Source organism: Dasypus novemcinctus, chromosome 13, assembly GCF_030445035.2.
Source record: "Dasypus novemcinctus isolate mDasNov1 chromosome 13, mDasNov1.1.hap2, whole genome shotgun sequence".
NCBI lineage: Eukaryota > Metazoa > Chordata > Mammalia > Cingulata > Dasypodidae > Dasypus > Dasypus novemcinctus.
Window position 1 is genome coordinate 36,474,496 of NC_080685.1, and position 17,457 is coordinate 36,491,952.

The 17,457-nt window shown below is 49.6% G+C and overlaps 2 protein-coding genes across 3 annotated transcripts in view; one reads left to right on the forward strand and one right to left on the reverse strand.

Annotated features, from left to right (window-relative positions):
• Positions 1–17,457, reverse strand: part of LOC111763539 (V-set and immunoglobulin domain-containing protein 8-like) — a 146,313-nt gene that overhangs the window by 128,612 nt on the left and 244 nt on the right. Inside the window, 7 exon segments of the mRNA XM_071207296.1 lie at positions 2,192–2,622; positions 6,883–7,090; positions 7,331–7,452; positions 8,198–8,417; positions 8,540–8,659; positions 8,662–8,809; positions 17,294–17,441. Coding sequence (XP_071063397.1) covers positions 2,349–2,622; positions 6,883–7,090; positions 7,331–7,452; positions 8,198–8,417; positions 8,540–8,659; positions 8,662–8,809; positions 17,294–17,441 — 1,240 coding nt within the window. The 3' untranslated portion in view covers positions 2,192–2,348.
• Positions 1–17,457, forward strand: part of LOC105745887 (Fc receptor-like protein 6) — a 304,798-nt gene that overhangs the window by 84,776 nt on the left and 202,565 nt on the right. The window contains exon 1 of one of the 2 annotated variants that reach the window (XM_071207498.1): positions 2,442–2,564. The exons of the other annotated variant lie outside the window; for it this stretch is intronic. The gene's annotated coding sequence lies outside the window, so the exon portion shown is untranslated. Of the gene's footprint in view, positions 1–2,441; positions 2,565–17,457 lie in introns of those variants that run through there. 2 annotated transcript variants of the gene reach the window in all.

The following is a 17,457-nucleotide window of genomic DNA, read 5'->3' on the forward strand; positions in this document are numbered from 1 at the left end:
TGGAAAATAATGAAAAATCAGGACCATACTTTTGATTCCCTCTTGCAGTAACCCTTGTGTGCACAGCCTTCTGTTTGCCCGGTGACGTGGCCTACCTAATATTGCAAACCAGGTCTTAAAAACAGCCATTACTAAAGATTAAACCTTACTACCTTACAACGAAATATACTATATTAAATACAAAGGTGATAAACATCCAAAACTCCTCCTCCTAATTATTTTACTACAGTTTACTGTTTTCTAAGCTCTTGAGGTTATTTCTGTCTATTGTGCCTGTACTGCAGGAATACCACACAATGGTGTGCTACTGTGTAATTCTCCCAACTTAATATAGACATCATGTCAGTAGCTGCTTGAAATCAACCTGATGGAAGTATTTACATCCCAGAAATCAGCAAAGGCTACAAATTAGGGCTTCCCCCCTCACTCCTGGAAAGCTAGCTCTTAAACATTTATCACCACAGGTGTTCTCCTTCAACATTGGACAAGGTTTTGTGCAGGAGAAATGTACAAAAAAGACCAAAAAGTCCCCTGAACAAAATCATTAAGACAGAAGCTTCCTACCTTCATCACCCTGGGGTGCTGAGAGCAATAACGATGACTATGATCCCAGCACTGGATATAGGAACTTCCCTGGTTTCCCTCTTGAGTCACCCTAATAAGAAATTGTTTCCAGAGTCTCCGAAATCTCTCTTGCTGCTTTGTAATGAGCTTTTCTTGCCAGAGACTCTGTCCTCACCCCTCAAGAGAAGACTAAGTGTGAGCATGGCTCTCTGGTTCCTGGAATGGGGAAGATAATGCCATTTGACACAACTCGTACAGGCAGCTTGTTGCCTCTGTCCCCTTCTACCCCCAACCCCAACCACCACTTTGGAGAAGACTGAGCTGAAGGAACCTTCCACTGATAGGACCCTCCAAGTATCATTCTACTCAGTCTCCTGCATTAGGGCAAAAGTGTGAAGGCTAGCTCTCTATCTGTGAACAACTCACAAATCTGGACAAATCAATGAAGGCATGGATGGTTCCTGGAGTTCTCTGCTTCCCTCCACTGTTTAATCCTCTCAACCCATGTACTCAATACCACCCCAGAAAAGCACAGAGAATGAAAGGGTCCCCTCCCAACTCCCCATCCCCCAAGACAGTTTTCCCTAGCTCCCTCTGTCTACCATCAACTCTCCTTTCACTTCCCAAGCTCTAACAAGGAAGACCTAGCAATGCAATCACTATTTGAAATCAAATGTCCAAGCCAACCAGAGGGCTTCCTCATTATGCATAACCAAGCAGGGTTTCAAGGCTTCCTCAGTTAGGAAACTTGGAACCCAGCTACACTGAGGCCCATCCACACCCCGTAACTAATGCGATCCCAGGATAGGAGCAAGAAGAATTAAGACCAGGGAGCAGATATGGCTCAAGTAGTTGAGTGCTTACTTCCCACATGGGAGGCCCTGGGTTTGGTTCCCAGTGCCTCCTAAAAACAAAAACAAACAACAACAACAAAAAACAACTTAAGGTAGCTGATGAGGCTGGGTGGTTGAGCAGGGGCTTACCACTAATGAGGTCCACAGGTTCAATCCCCAGCCTTGGTACCTCAACAGCAATAAAAAATAAAAAATAAAAAAAAAGTTGTTGAAAGCCTGCAAAGATGGATGTAGCTTAGTTGTTGAGTGCCTGTTTCCCATGCAGAAGGTCTCAGGCTCAATCTCCAGTACTAAGAAAAAGAAGGAAAGAGAAGGAGGAAATGGAGGGGGAGGGGAAGGGATACAGGGAATGGGAGAGGAAGGGGAAAGGGGAGTGGGGGGGGGGGGGCAGACCAGCATCACCAGAGAAAAGAGACAAGTAGAGAGGGAAGAGCCCAGGCTCTCTGCCCCGACCCCACGGCAGCCCCTCTCTTGAACCTCAGCCACCAATCTCCAGTCTTACAATTCCTTTCTTGTGCTAACAGCGCTGCCTGGGAGCTCAGAGTTCACAATTCGTTCCAGACCCCCACCCATCCGGCCCCCGGGGCCCTCGGCCTAGGCTGGGGACACCGGACCTCAGTCCTCCGCCGCTCTCACACACTGATTCGGCTTCCATCTCCCACCCTCCCATGCCCGGAGCCTCGGGACCCCGGGGGCGGAGAGGACTCTGTGCCGCCTTTCTCAGCCGTCACCCACCCCTTCCCCTTTTAGGGGAGAAGGTTCTGCCTCTCTACCTGGTTCCCCAGGAAATGCTTTCGGGCCCAGCCACTGGACGGGCGGCTTGCGGCGGACGAAACCGGCGCCGGTCCGAACGTGTCACCATCTGCGAACAGAGAACCCCGCACCCTCCTCCCGGCCGCGGCACTGCCCCGCGCGGCGCGGCGAACGCGCTCACACCAAGAGCCCGTCCTTGACCCGCAGCGGCCCCTGGGTGCAGTCGGCCGGCTCGGCGCTCTTGACCTTGACGTAGACCGGGGAGGGGCCCGCTTCGCAGGCGGCGGCGGCGGTGCTGGGCGCCAGGGCCACGTCCTCGGGGCCGCCGCAGGGCGGAGGCGCGTACTTGCTGCGCAGGAAGCGGCTCACGTTCTGCGTCGGGAACCCCAGGAGGTGGGTGACGCGGCTGCCGCGCCCGCTGGCCTTGCACCCGGGCGCCACGGCGTCCTCTCTGTGGGAGACAACAGGGGCGGGTGAGCGCGCTCCTCCGCGGCGCGGCGTGGGCACGGCCTGGGCAGAGCCGGGGACCCTCGGCAACCTCTTCTCTCCGGGGCCTCCCTCCTCCTGGCCCTTCCCTCTCTGGACCCTCGGCCTCGACTACGCTCCTCTCTGCCCCCTCCGCGCCTGGCGACCCCGCCGCGGTCCCCGGAGGCCATCAACCCCAAGCCTCCAGACGTGGCTCGGCCACCTCTGTCCCGACCGCCCAGGGCAGGCAGCCCCGTCCAGGCGCCCCCCAGTCCCTGTGTATTCGCGGAACCACCGCCTCCAACAGAAGGAGCTGCTTTCCCTTTCCTTCTTTCCTTAACTAACCCTGACCTTGCCCTTTCTTCTCACCTCCTGTTCCTCAGTCTTCTCCATCCTTTCCAGAATCTCCAGGCAATGCAGTTATTAGCACTGCTAGACGTGTTCTATTTCTATTTCTAGTTTGTTTCTGATATGTTATTAGCACTGTTAACTCTTTTTTTAAAATTATTTATTTATTTTTTTAAAAATTACATTAAAAAAATATGAGGTCCCATTCAACTCCACCGCCCCCGCCCCCCACTCCCCCCACAGCAACACTCTCTCCCATCATCATGACACATCCATTGCACCTGGTAAGTTCATCTCTGAGCATCACTGCACCCCATAGTCAATGGTCCACATCATAGCCCAGACTCTCTCACGTTCCATCCAGTGGGCCCTGGGGGGATCTACAATGTCCCGTAATTGTCCGTAAAGCACCATCCAGGACAACTCCACGTCCCGAAAACGCCTCCATATCTCATCTCTTCCTCCCGTTCCCCACACCCAGCAGCCACCATGGCTACCCTTCCCACACCCATTCCACATTTTCTCTGTGGACATTGGATTGGTTGTGTCCATTGCACACCTATGTCAAGTGAGGGCATAGATTCCACATGGGTACTGGATGCACTCCTCCCGCTTCCAGTTGTAGACACTCTAGGCTCCATGTTGTGGTGGTTGACCTTCTTCAACTCCATGTTAGCTGAGTGGAGTAGGGCCAATAAATCAAAGTGTAGGAGCTGAAGTCTGTTGAGGCTCTGGTCCTGGGTGTCATATTATCAGTCCAGATATTCAAATCCCCTACATATATCTTAAACCCAGCACCAACCACAATTCCAATAAAGTAGCATGCAAGTCTTGTGAAAAGAGATCCCCTCTGAGTCCAATTCCATCACGCAGAAACACCAGCTCCAAAGAAGGGCCATCTGTCATGGCAGTGAACCCCTTCTGCCATGACCATAGAACCCGTGGGTCTCTTTATCCCTCAAAAGAACCAATACCTGGGGTTGTATCTACCTTATCTGTCTCTTAGACTGTGTTCAGTTGTACATAGGGGTATTCCTTCTGACAACCTCCAGACTCTTTTTTAGAGACTCACAGCCTTATAATCTCATTTCTCCTTTCCATTTCCCCCTTACATTAGGTCATACAGCTTCCTGAAGTCATGTTATTATATGTAGACAGGGATATTCTGCTGATCTGCATTGAACCTTTAATTCAAGGTCATTTTCTAGTTGCTTCTTCAGCTGGTATGTGGTAGTGATCCCTCGGTGCCAGGGAGGCTCATCCCCGGGTGTCATGTCCCACGCTGGGGGGAATGCATCGCATCTACATGCTGAGTTTGGCTGTGAGAGTGGCCACATTTGAGTAACATGAAGGCTGTCAGGAGGAAACCCCCAGGCACAATGCTACTCTAGGCCTTGTTCTTATTGCAGGTGTATAGGCTCAAAAGTGTAGCCATTAGTAGCAAGAGCCCACTGTTGGGTCCTCCTTCCTTCCTGGTTCTTGCCATTGCACCTGGAGGATTGCCGCTGCTCTCCCAGGGCCCACAACAGTGACCCCCCCGGCCAGGAGCCCAGTACCCCCCCAGCTGTTGTTTTTAATTGTTTCCACTATGAGTATGTATAGACATTACCATATACCCTGGGCATATGCCCTGTATAACTCCCTGTCAACCATATATATCCTGTCAATAACATCCCATATCAGTATTCCTCCGCTGCCATTGTTGAACCACTCTGTGATCCAAAACTTCCCGTAAAGTGAATCCCAACATAATGTCAGCTTCAGAAGAGTCTTAGATCACCGAAATTCATACATACAATATACAGTACTTCCCCAGATCCACCATAAAACCTTTTCCCTTCCACAGCAATAATCTTTTAACTTATTCATATCATATTTCCTGAAACTGATGTACAGATTCCGAAACAATAGTTTTCAAACAAGGTGACATCTGTGCTTACTATGTGGTCCATACTTTAGGTTGTATAGTTTTCTAAATTTTTTAGTTATCCTATGTTTTGTCTTATGGTTTTCATTATTAGTCTGTCGTCCCCTATATGTTTTTGGTGTAATATTAGCTGTTTTATATTCATCCTCGTGTACTCTCACAAAACTCCTCTCTTGCCCCCTTATTTACCTTTGTTCCATCCATTCCACATCCATTTTCCCCTCCCCTTAGGGCCCACAACACCTGCCAATCTAATGCCCTGGGAGCCGTCCTTTCTCATGAGAGATACAGTTCTCTCTATTCGACGGCATTAGTCTTCCTCAGGGTATGGGTACACCCCACCCAATGGTAGAACCCACCTTGGCAAAATGAGCCTTCAGCTATTCCCTCCGGAGTCCGTCACGCATCAGACCATACCCCCTTAGCATCCTAACCAGGTAACCCTCCTACTTATACTTTGATACGTTTTACTCAACATTTTGTTCTCAACGAACATCTGACACTCTCCCATGTTCATATGTTGCCCCTCCCTCCTCCCTATTTCTTGGACAATATTACCCCTCTGCCCATCCCCAGCCCCACTCAAACCCAGAAAACCCCACCCGAAGGTAACGCCTTGCCCCCATTTTGTCCCTTCTTTGTGCTCATACTTACAGCCAGCTCATCACAGATTCCACCCCTGCAGACATTAACTCACATCCTTCCTCCACCCCCCGATTTCCTGTAAGCCACTTTTCTAGACTCTAGCTCTCTGAGGCAGTTAACTTATTTCATATCATTGAGGTCATGTAGTATTTGTCCTTCAATGCTGGGTTGCTTCACTCAACATAAGATTCTCAAGGTTCATCCATGTTATCACGTGCGATTGTAGTGTATTGGTTCTTACAGCTGAGTAGTATTCCATTGTGTGTATATACCACATTTTATTGATCCACTCATCTGTTCATGGACATTTGGATTGATTCCAACTTTTGGCGATAGTGAACAATGCTGCTATGAACATTGGTGTACATATATCAGTTTGTGTCCTTGTTTTCAGATCTGATGGGTATATACCCAGCAGTGGTATTGCTGGGTCATATGGCAAATCTATGGATAGTTTTTTGAGAAACCGCCAAACTGTCCTCCAGAATGGTTGGATCCTTCTGCATTCCCACCAGCAATGGATGAGTGTTCCCCTTTCTTCACATCCTCTCCAGCATTTGTGTTCTACTGTTTTTTTCATGGCTGCCAATCTTATGGGAGTAAGATGGTATCTCATTGTAGTTTTGATTTGCATTTCCCTGATTGCTAGAGATTTGGAGCATTTTTTCATGTGCTTTTTAGCCATTTGTATTTCTTCTTTGGAGAAGTGTCTGTTTAAATCTTTTTTCCCATTTTTTAAATGGGTTGTTTATCTTTTTGTTTTCAAGATATATGAGTTCTTTATATATGCAAGTTATAAGTCTCTTATCAGATATATGGTTGCCAAATATTTTCTCCCATTGTGTGGGTTCCTTTTTACTTTCTTGACAAACTCCTTTGAGGTGAAGAAGGCTTTAATTTTGAGGTAGTCCCATTTATCTATTTGTTCTTTTGCTGCTCGTGCTTTTGGTGTGATGTTCTGTTGACTCTTAAATAAGCATGTCCGGAGTTCTCACCGGTGCAGTACAGGGGAAACAAGAAAACAAACAAACAAAACAACAAGAACAAAACAGGCCCTGCCCTCCAGGAGCTTACAGTCTAGACAAGACAGACTTGCAGTCAGAGAAGTGCCTAGACAGGAGGGAAATGGAGGAGCAGGGATGGGAAGGGTGAGAGATAGAAAAGCCATGCGGCCAGGGGTAGGTCGACAAGCTGCGGCCCCAGCATTCCATGGCGACGGCGGACAGGGTTGGGGTGGGTTGTACCGGCTGGTGGCAGGCAGGCCTGGGGAGGGGCAGGGCGTCAGTCCCCTACACACGGCAGCATGCATTGTGCATCAGGTTTTACCTGATCTCACTAGCCATGTCGCAGGCCCCTCTGCCGGCTGCACCACCGACCCCGCCACGGGTGCTGTAGCAGAAGGGATCGTGGGTGCCACCAGCCCCAGCGCCCACACAGCAGCAGCAGATGAGCCCCCAGATGCCCACCATCAGGCAGCCCAGCAGGAGCAGGGAGCCCAGCACGGCACCGATGATCATGCCCACACGCCTGGAGTCTGTGGAGAGAGGCAAAGCCTAGTCGGGCTTTGCTGTCCCTGGCACCTGCCTTACCCAGCTGGGTTGAGGGTCTCCCGGCACTGGGACATCCAGTACAGAGGCTATGGGCAAAGGATTGCATGCTTCTCCCAGGGCTTCCTACCTGCTCTGGGCGGAGGCCTATGGAGCAATGGCAGTGGGATGACCACCCAGGTGCCCCCAATCCAACCCTCCCAGCCACGGGGCTCCCTTGCACCCACCTGAGACCTTCACCTCCACTATGCACATGCTGTAACCCACGTGATTGGCCACTGTGCACTGATACAGCCCGTCACCCTCGTGGGAGATGTCCTTCAACACCAGGTCTCCGTTGCTCAGGCCTGAAGCTGAAGGAGCATTGGAGGGCTGTGGTGAGACTGAGGGGCCTGGTCCCAGAGCTCCCACCCAGCCATGAGTTGGGGGTGGGACACCCAGTCTAGGGGGAGGGAAGATGCACACACACACACACACACACAAGCAGGTCCACTCCATTCTCCAGATGAGTCACCTCCTTTCTGAGACAGAGAGGCAAGGAAAGCCCCCACCCCAGCCCCCAGCCCTGCCCCGGCCCCCATCCAGAACTAACAAAACAGAGACATCATTAATTCACTCTGTGGCCTTAGGGAAATTAGGTCTTTCTCAGCCTTGGTCTCCTCTTTTGTACAGTGAGGATGTAGTTAGACCAGAGAAGCTCAAAGGCCCCTTCTATCTCTGATAGTCTTTGTTTGATTCTGAGTAATGTGCAGTTTCTCTGTGTTTCAGGGTTTTACATGCCTCATCCCTTTTAATCCTCACATGCCTATGGAAGGTAGATATTATTCTTACCTTTTCATGAATGAAGAAAGAAAAACAGGTTAAGCAATTTGTCTGAGTCTTAGACCCAGCCAGTGGCCCAGCTCCACCTTAGACTGTGCTCCTTCCACATTCACAATGCTGCTTCTGACTGACTCCCTAGAGAACGGGTTTCCCACAGGGTTTCAGGTTTGACTTGGTGCTAATGATGACCCAGGGAAGTCCCAGCAGTCCCAGAGTCCCTGATCTTCCTTCTTTTCATACCCATTCTCCCCAAATCAGTGTCCCCCTCATCTTGGTTCTTGAAGCTGTGAAAAGACTCCTGGTAGGAGAGCTCAGAGTGGAAGCTGTGCTGGGAGTGGTAGGATCCAGCCCGGTAGGGGTGGGTGTGCCCGCTGACCTTGGCCCACTTGTAGGAAAGGGGCAGGGAGCCCCTATTGGCAAAACACTTCAGCACCATGTGGTTGCCACGCATCACGCGGCCCTCGGTCTGGCACATGGGCACTGCAGGCCATGCTGTGGGGAAGCAGGCAGCTGTGAGCCAGCACCCAGCCAAGAGGCAGAGCCAGGCCAAGGGTGGCCAAGCTGGCCTTGGCTCTGAAGTCAGGGAAAGGCTGCCCAAAGGAGTCTGGTCATACTTTGGACTGTGACAATGACTTTCCGGCTGGCCATGGTGGTCTTCTTGACCCGACACTCATAGGTGGCTGTGTCAGATACCTGCAGGTTCAGGAGGTTGATGGAGGCATCAAACTGGCTAGATCTGAGGCTGCAAAGTGGACCCTCTGCTGCAGATGGGGAAAGTTGCCATCATTGATCTTCTTGTCCTGGTAAGTAAGGGACTGGGAAGAAGAGAGGAAAACAGAAGCAGTGATGTAGGCAGAGCAAGGCAGGCTGGTTGGGCAGCTGTCCTGGGCAAATCACTGAACTGCTATGAGACTGTTTTCTTGGCTGGAAAATGGGAATGATGATGCCTGAACCACTGACCTTGTACAGAATGTGTGAAGATCAGATGAGAGCAAGCAGAGGATAGCTGTGATTTGGGGCACAGTATGGGTGTGTATGTGTGTTAGTGAGGGATGGAGGAAATACAGCTCTTCCTGGGACAGGGAGACTGATTGAACATAAGAAAAGAATTTATTTATTGAGAAGCTCTCCCAGTGGAGTGGGTCTGGAGAACAGTCTGAAGAGAGACTTCAGCCCACTCCTGGAAGAAGGGTGGGGGGGCTTGGATTTATACAGAACCTTCCTAGGTGGGGAAATGGTAGTGGGAGAGGAGTTGAAGGTCTCAGTGGAATAGTGGGAGGGAGTTGAGGGAGTTTATGATTTCTTGGAATTCTGCAGGAGCAGATGTTTCTTTTCATCTATAGGGATTAAAGAATATGTAAAAAGTGAAGGTTTCCATCTCCCGTTTCCCTCTGATATGCAGGTAGATGTAGTAAAGATCTCCATCTCCCTCTGATAAGCAGATGGTGAAGATCTCTATCTCCTTTTATTCCTGTCTCTATGAGGTTTCTTTGTTTAACCTGTGGGAAAGGGCTATGCCCTGTCCTCAGACACAGGGGAGGGGGTTTTCCTTTTCCCAGTGCATATCAGGGAAAAGTGAGCTACAGTTAGTTAATTATTGCAAACCTGTAACAGTGAGCAACGGTGCAGACCTGGGACTGGCCACACTTATGTGTGGGACATGTGAGCCTTGCATGATTATGTACAATGATGTGGACTGCATCCTTACCGTTGTGTGATTGTATGGTTCAGGTACAGTCATCCACACGTGCTCGCTCCCATTGGGTTGCTGCCTGGCCCTCACTCTGAATCAGGAGCTGCCCAGCAGCCTGGCATTGTCACATGTCCTCTGGCTGGTGACAACCTCTGTGTGCTTCCTTGGTGGACCAGCCGGCAGCCTCTGCATGAGGAGCCAGGATCTGGAGGCTTAGCACTGAGCTTCTCTCTCCCTACCCCAGAGCCCCAGGCAAGTACTAGCCCCAACCGGTTGACCCTAAAAACAGAGACTAAGGAGGGCATGTGCCAGTGGCCCCACCCTCAGCACCTGGGCTTCCTCTTCCAGTTTTGTACCCTTCTGTCACAGGGCAGCCCCACACACCCCCAGGCCCCTTGCCCTGCTGGGCAAGGAGTGCTGGGCTCACTCTCCTGCACTCCCAGTTAACAGTCAAGTCCTCTGGAGTCCCAGCCCGAGTATCACAGCTCACTGCTTTTCCCTGCGCTGCCTCTCCTGAGACCACATTCATGCTGAGAGTCATTCCCACACACAGCTGCACACTGCTGTAGCCAAACAAATCAGTACCCAGACACTCTTACAACCCTTCACAATTCAGGGACTTATCTACACAGACCCACCTTCTTGCACACACAGGCACTTTGGATCCAGACCGATATCTACATGCAAATACAGATCCAAAGTGTGTCCACTGCAAACTCACGTCGTCCCCTATGTATGTTCATTCAAAACCAGATGTACCTGCGGAAGCCCTGCCTGGCAGACTTGGCCTGGCCTGGCTCTAGAGGCCAGCAGGAGCCCCCTCAACACCAGGGATCACTGGGCTTGCTCCTCGGATCCCGGCTGAGTGGTCAGCTGTGCCCTCACCCCGCTAGACTCCAGGTGATCAATGCAGGCTGCCTGGCTGGTGGGGCAGTAATGGGACCTGGTGATGCCTTATCCAGCCCCAGTCCAACAGAACATGCACTCATTCTTGAGATAAGGATCCTGATGCTGTCTGCCAGATCTTGGAGTGGCACAGGGCAAGCCAGTGATGAGCCAGAAGCAGCGGGAGTACAGTCTCCACCCGGGGAAGGGCTGCAGGAACCAACTCAGAACAAGAGGGCTCTCTTTCCCCACACCATGGGGGCCAGCCAGGCAGGAGGGTACATTTCAGGGAAAGGGGGTTGGGAGGAGGGGCAGGAGCTGGAAGAAAGGTGCCTCCACCCTGCACCAGGTTGCATGTCTTCAATCAATTGTCTCCGGCCAGGGAGCTCACCCCAGTTTTGCAGTCTCCTTGGAAGCTTTCTCAGTCCCCTCCCAAAGGCCCCAGGCTTTTCCCTCCCCCTCACTCTCTTTAGGACGGTGTTTCTGGTGTCTTACCTTGATTCCTCTTGCTGCAGCATTGAGGAAATACTTCCTGGGAATGTAAGAGAATATAGAAGCTGTAGAGAGGGAAGAAGGCCGGGGTGGAAGAGAGAGATGGATGAAGACAGGGACTGGAGAGGTCACAACAAGCTCTCCGAGGAAGAGGACATTGGGGCAAATTGCTGTCCCCAACTCCAGCACCAGGGACTGCACAGGATGGGTGTCCCCTCAATAGTAATGCTTACTCTCAGCCTGTACATGCTTTCTGAATTGTTAAGCTTCCAGAGCTCCTAACCCCTTGGGAGTGAGTAGGGGGAGGGAATAGAAGGGAGAAAAGGTGGCTCTTGCAAGAGGGTTGTATTAATCAGTGTTCTCTAGGGAAACAGAATCAACAAGAGATATCTGTTGATATTGAGAGATTTATCAGAGTCTCTCACGCAGCAGTGGAGATGCACAAGTCCAGGTTCTGCAGGCAGGCTACAACCAGGGGCTCTGATGAAAATCCAGTGAAGATTCTTGACAAGTTCTGGGAGACATTGGCTGTCCAAAGACAAGCTGAGAAATTCTCTGTCAATGCTGGAATCACTTCCCCTTTTAAGGCATTCAACTGATCAGGTTAAGCTTCACTCACTGCTGATGGCAATCTCCCTGACTGATGCAATTATAACCAGCTATGTATGATCTACCACTGCAGTAAATTCAATAGTGACTAAAGTCCCTTAATGCCCTTGTATTACAGTTAGCCCTGTGCTCACTTGACCAAACAACTGGGCACAATTACCCAGCCGAGTTGACACAATAACCTAACCATCGCAAGGCTTTAGTGCATAAATACACCCAGCATTGAGTCTGTCCTCACACACCCACAGACACATGCCACACCAGGAGATGTCCAAGTCCCCACAGCACAGCCAGGGCTTCCTAAGTGGGCTGTGACAGCCAGAATCCCAAACAGAGAGGGTGTTGTAGGCATCCTGCCAGAGAGTCAATCTCATGTGTGTGCACGCGTGCGCGCACACACACAGAGGCTGAAAATGCTCCCTCCCTCCCATACTCTTCCCCCTCACATCCAGTCCAGACCCCAGGAGCGACTCAGAAGCCATTTCCAGCGGGACTTACACAAAATGGCCATTTTTGGGGACTTGCCCCAAGCTGAGCAGGCAGCCACAATATCCAAACCTGAGTCCTGCCTTCCTGGATTGTCCCAATGGGCTGAGGGGCTCTGGAAGTTGCCGTCCCCACCCTCCTTTCCTGGCTGGGAGGGAGGGTATTACCTGGTTCTGTCACAGCACAGGGTCCCAGAGTAGAGGTCTCCAGCCCGAGCCCTCACTGTCCGTGACAGAACAAAGCCACTCAGACTTACAGCTTCCCTGATCCCTCACCCTACCAGGGCAAGCAACTCCCCAGCCCCTTGGCTCTGGCCTGGGAGGAGGAGAGCCCCGCTCACAGACTGTCCAGTGAAACCAATCCTTCCTAGACTCCTCGGCCCCCACCCAGCTGTACTGCTCACCTGCTCTCTCCTGCCCACCTCCAGTTCCTACAGGTAACTCCAGACAAGCCCTATCCTCCCATTCTCAGGCGTGTGCATGCTGGACACCTGCACAGGTACGTGAACCCCCACAGAGCTCACGGGCATAATGAGTATCCTTTCAAAGCCCTCCATGCCCACTCACACATACCCAAACCTTCAGGCACAGGGCTCTCCAGGGGAGAGGGCCCATCAGCAATGATCCAAACGGGGGTGGCAGCTCCTCACTGCCCCTTGTTCCCATCTAGCCCCATGCTGGGCATCCATGCCCACTGCCCAGCCACATACCTGGGCTCAGGCACACGAGTAGAAGGTGGAATACTCCGCGAACATCCATGTGTCTAGGCCTGGTGTTTCCTCCACCTGGGCTGGGTATCCCTGGGGCCAGTGGTCATTGGGGCCAGTGGTGGTGGGTGTGAGGGGGCGGGGGAGCTGAGGACCCAGACACCACCTAGGGTGGCAGGAAGGTGCAGTGAGTGCCTGGCTGAGGAGCAGCTGGAGTTATTTCTATAGGAAGGAGGGGGCCTGGTGCCTGCCTTGGGGAGGAGTCCCAGGAACCATAATTAGCGGGGTGACAGGATGGCCTGCCCAGGCATTATCTAGCCCTCACCCAAGCTCTTTCCTCTCCCCAGAGTGGTGCATGGCAGCCAGCAGTACTTGTAATTAGGCACCTGTTAAACCAATACTTCCTCCTGGCCCCATCCTGAGGGTGACAACAGTCATCCTGATGTGGGCTATGGGTGGGAGTCCGTTTCTCTCTTCATAGATAACCTAAGCTGTATGTGTCCTGACCTGTGGGTGTGGGACAGTAAGAGGCTGCAGCCCTGCCCTTGGTGACCATGGCAATGACTGCAGTCCAACTGTATAACCTTTAAATATTCAGGGAAAATGCAAACCAAATGTGCTAAAAGCTTACCTAGAATGTATGAAGTCCATGCTCAAAGCTTTCCTAGGATGTGGAAGATATATGCTAATTCAAGCCTACTAAGCATTGAAACAAAGAACGATTTGGACCTTCCTCTCTATAAAAGGAACTCAAAAATCTTGTTCAGGGCTCGGGTTTGAAACAGAAAGCTCCCGAATCCAGCCAGCCATCAATAAATAATTTTTTCCTTCTCAAAATCATTCCTGAGTCCTGGCCTTTCTATACACAAATAATTGAACCTCTTTCATCCCACTTTACAGCGTACACAGAGCTCCCCTCACCACTCATTTGTTGCCTCTTTCCCTTGGGGAAGAGGGGAAGAGGAAGGAGAAGGTGAGGCAGGGAGGCCAGGCCTTGAAGGGTTAACACTGACCCCAGGACACACCATCTGACATTCCCTCCCTTATTTAGCATTTCTTATAAAGTTCCACATACCTACAACTCAGCAATTCTACTCCTAAGAGTTGACATAAGAGAAGTGAACGTATATTTCCACAAAAAGATGTGGACACGAGTCTTTACAGCAGCCATAGCCATAAAAGCCAAGATATTTGAACAACACAAAAATCCATGAAAAAGCATCAGTGATATGTGGTACAACTTCAAGCAGCCTACTAATCATGTAATTGGAGTCACCAAAGGAGAAGAGACAGAAGAGACAACAGAAAACATATTTGAAGAAATAATGGCTGAAATGTTTTCAAATTTGCTAAAAACAATAAACCCACAAGCCATTGACACCTCTTCTAGAAAGTGAAAAGAGAGGGGAACTCTCCAATTCATTTTAAGGAGCCAGCACACCCTGGACATTAAACTTGACATTAACAATAAAAGAAAATTGCAGGAAAAATTCAGCATGAATGTCCATGTAAGATTTCTCTACAAAATTCTAGGAAATCAAATCCAGCAATATCTAAGCCAAATGTGGTTTATCTCAGGAAGGTAAGGTTTGTTCAACATTCAAAAATTAATCAATCAATGTAAATCACCACATACCAGGAAAAGAAGGAAATAAATTATATGATCATCTTGATAGATGCAGAAAGGGCATTTGACAAAAATTTAGTGGCCAGTTATTGATACAGAAAAAATAAGATTAGAAATTATTTCCTTTATCTGTTAAAGGGTACCAAACATCATATCTAATCACAGATTATTGAAAACATTCCCCATTACAGTAAGAACAAGAAAAAGATTTTCATTATCATTTTCATTCAAATGAAGGTGCTAAATATTGGACTGAAACTAAAAATAAATAAACCATTTAAGCATTAATTAATTTAAAAGCATAAATAATGAAAAGAAAGACATTTTTTCATTATTTGCACATGGCATGAATTCAGTGTACCTAGAACATCTGTACTTAGAGGTAGTTTCCTTCTTTCCTCCTTCCCTTCATGCCTAAATAATTCAGGCTAAAAACCATTACATGGGAACAAAAGCACAGCAGGGGACATGAAGAAGGCCAAGTGCAGAGTGTCAGGGAGCAAGCAGGGTGCAGAGGTGCCTGCATGGTTCCCTACTGAAAGCTGAATCAGTTGAAGCCCAAGCAGAATGATGGCAATTGGGGCCAGGGAGTGGGGGTAGAGATGGACTTGGCAACCCAGAAAACAGTATCTGAATCCAAGGAGAGGAGCAGCATATCCACAGAGGATTAACGGTGGCAAGTCTCCATGTGGTGTCAGAACCTGAGCAAAACTAGGAGAGTGAAGACACACACCCCAGCATGGAGTGTTGAGCCCCAAATGGCATGAGGAAGGGTGCTGGCAGAAGCCAGTAAAATGAATTAATACAGTTGTGGTTTTTAAGTGAGAAAATAGTGTAACACAGACATTGTATCATTGTTTTCTCAGCCAGTTGCTGTTTTCTACTACAAGGTAGCAGCAGTCAGCAACAAATACACTCAGACAATGGAAACAGCAAGCTGTGGAGGAATCAGAACCAAATATAACAGTCAGTCACCTCCCACTCTTCTCAGCGCATCTGCCCCTGGGTTCTGTCTTAGAAGTACTATCTGAGCTGTCCTCTCTGATCTTGTTGCATTTTGTCCTTGCCTCCATTACTAAATCTTTCCTTCTACACCTTTCCATCAAATTAGATTTACCTGTGCTCTTTCTAAGGAAAAGTCCAATATTTGGTGTATTATATGTTAATTTATTCATGATAATAGCTTTATTAGGATGGTTCCTGTTTTTGTTAGTATCCTGATTACACTGTTGCAAAGGTTTTGGTGGTATGCCCTGAATTATAATTTCCCCCACAATCCATATTATTTTTAGGTCTTAATTTTGAAGAATAGCAGATTTCCTTCATGATATGTTGTGTTATAGCAAAAATGCCAATATTGAGAAATATTCAGAAGGCAATTACAACTCTTATGAGAACACTTACATGGGGTTTTCTCTCTTTTAGATTGGGCCAAAAATTAATGAAGCCAAATTCTGATGATGTAGAAAACATATACAGGAAAACAAGTTTGGATTCTTAGAAATCTACACAAATAGATATTTACCAAAAGCCTGCTAATTGAATTCTCCTGATGGGAAAAATACTGTGGAGAAGGTTGATGAGCACCACAAAACATAGCAATGGATTCACCAAGTTCACTTACTGCTACCAGTGTGATCAGGTCTTGAGGCTATCTCTGTGCAGAGGACACCAGAGACTGAGGTCCTGGGGCAACTTGGATGCTACTGTCTCAAGGCCTTCTCCCTTCTGAGTTTATATCTGTAGCAGTGGGGGAGTCATAGCTGGTGTGTAAATGATTTCCCAGATTCAGCCCCCCTGCGGCCAGGAATCAAGACTCCAGGTCTCTAGGCAGCAGGACCATTCCAGTGATGTGGGCTATGGGTGGGAGGCTCTTCATCTCTTTGTAGAAAACCTAAGCTGTCTATGACTTGTGGGTATGGGATGGTAAGAGACTGCAGTCCTGCCCTTGGTGGCCATGGCAATGACTCCAGTCCCAAGAAACAGTTTAGCAATGCAAACTCTATAAACTTTAAATATTCAGGGAAAATGCAAACCAAATGTGTTAAAAGCTTATCTAGAATGTATAAGGTCCATGTTTAAAGCTTACCTAGGATGTGGACGATATATGCTAATTCAAGCCTATTGAGCACTGAAACAAATAACAATTTGACCCTTCCTCTCTGTATAAAAGGAACTCAAAACTCTTGTTCAGGGCTTGAATTTGAAACAGAGAGCTCCCGAGTCTGGCCGGCCATCAAATAAATCATTTTTCCTCGCTCGTAAAGGGGAGGTCCCTTTGCCCCTCCCTCCCCCCGACGACTTCCTGCCTGGGTGGGCTGGAAGCTCCCTCCCCGCCATTTTGTAGCACCGCTGGGGACGGCCCGCAGCCATTTTGTAACACCACATGGACAATGGCTCCTCTCGCGCCCTCCGCGCCAGCGGCCCCCCCGGCTCCGCCTCCCCCTGGCAGCCCCCTCCATCCGATCCGTGGCAAGCTGCCGCACGCGCAGCTCCCTCTAGCCTCCCTCCTACATAACCTCCAGCAGTCAATCCTATAATCCCGTCCGTACCCCTCCTACCTCTCTACCCCCACTACAGATCCATAACCCGCTTCTGTCTCTAGTCCAAGCTACCTTTCATACACTTAACTCCTCTAATTCTAACCTTACCGTTAGCTGCTGCCTATGCCTCTCCCCCTCACTTCCTCTCTACGAGGCCATAGCCACCAATGCCTCTTACCAATCTTCTGATAGCAGCGATCCTGCCTCTTGTAATTGGAACCAAACGAAGGTAGGACTGACAATCCAATCTGTCTCTCAAAGCGGGCTTTGCGTCACCAGAATCGGAGGAGCTGTTCACCCCTCCATGAAGACTCTTTGCAACCTTACAGTCACCCCTTCTCGGCCTGAGGACCTGGCCAGCCCCTTCCCTTCCTCCGTCTCTTCCTCTTCTATGACCTCCTCGAAGCCGAAGCTAAAGAAACGCTTCTCCCTCCACTCAGTGGGTCGCTCCGTCTGCAGTTCAGTCTGTGGAATCCTGCAGTGGAGGGGGA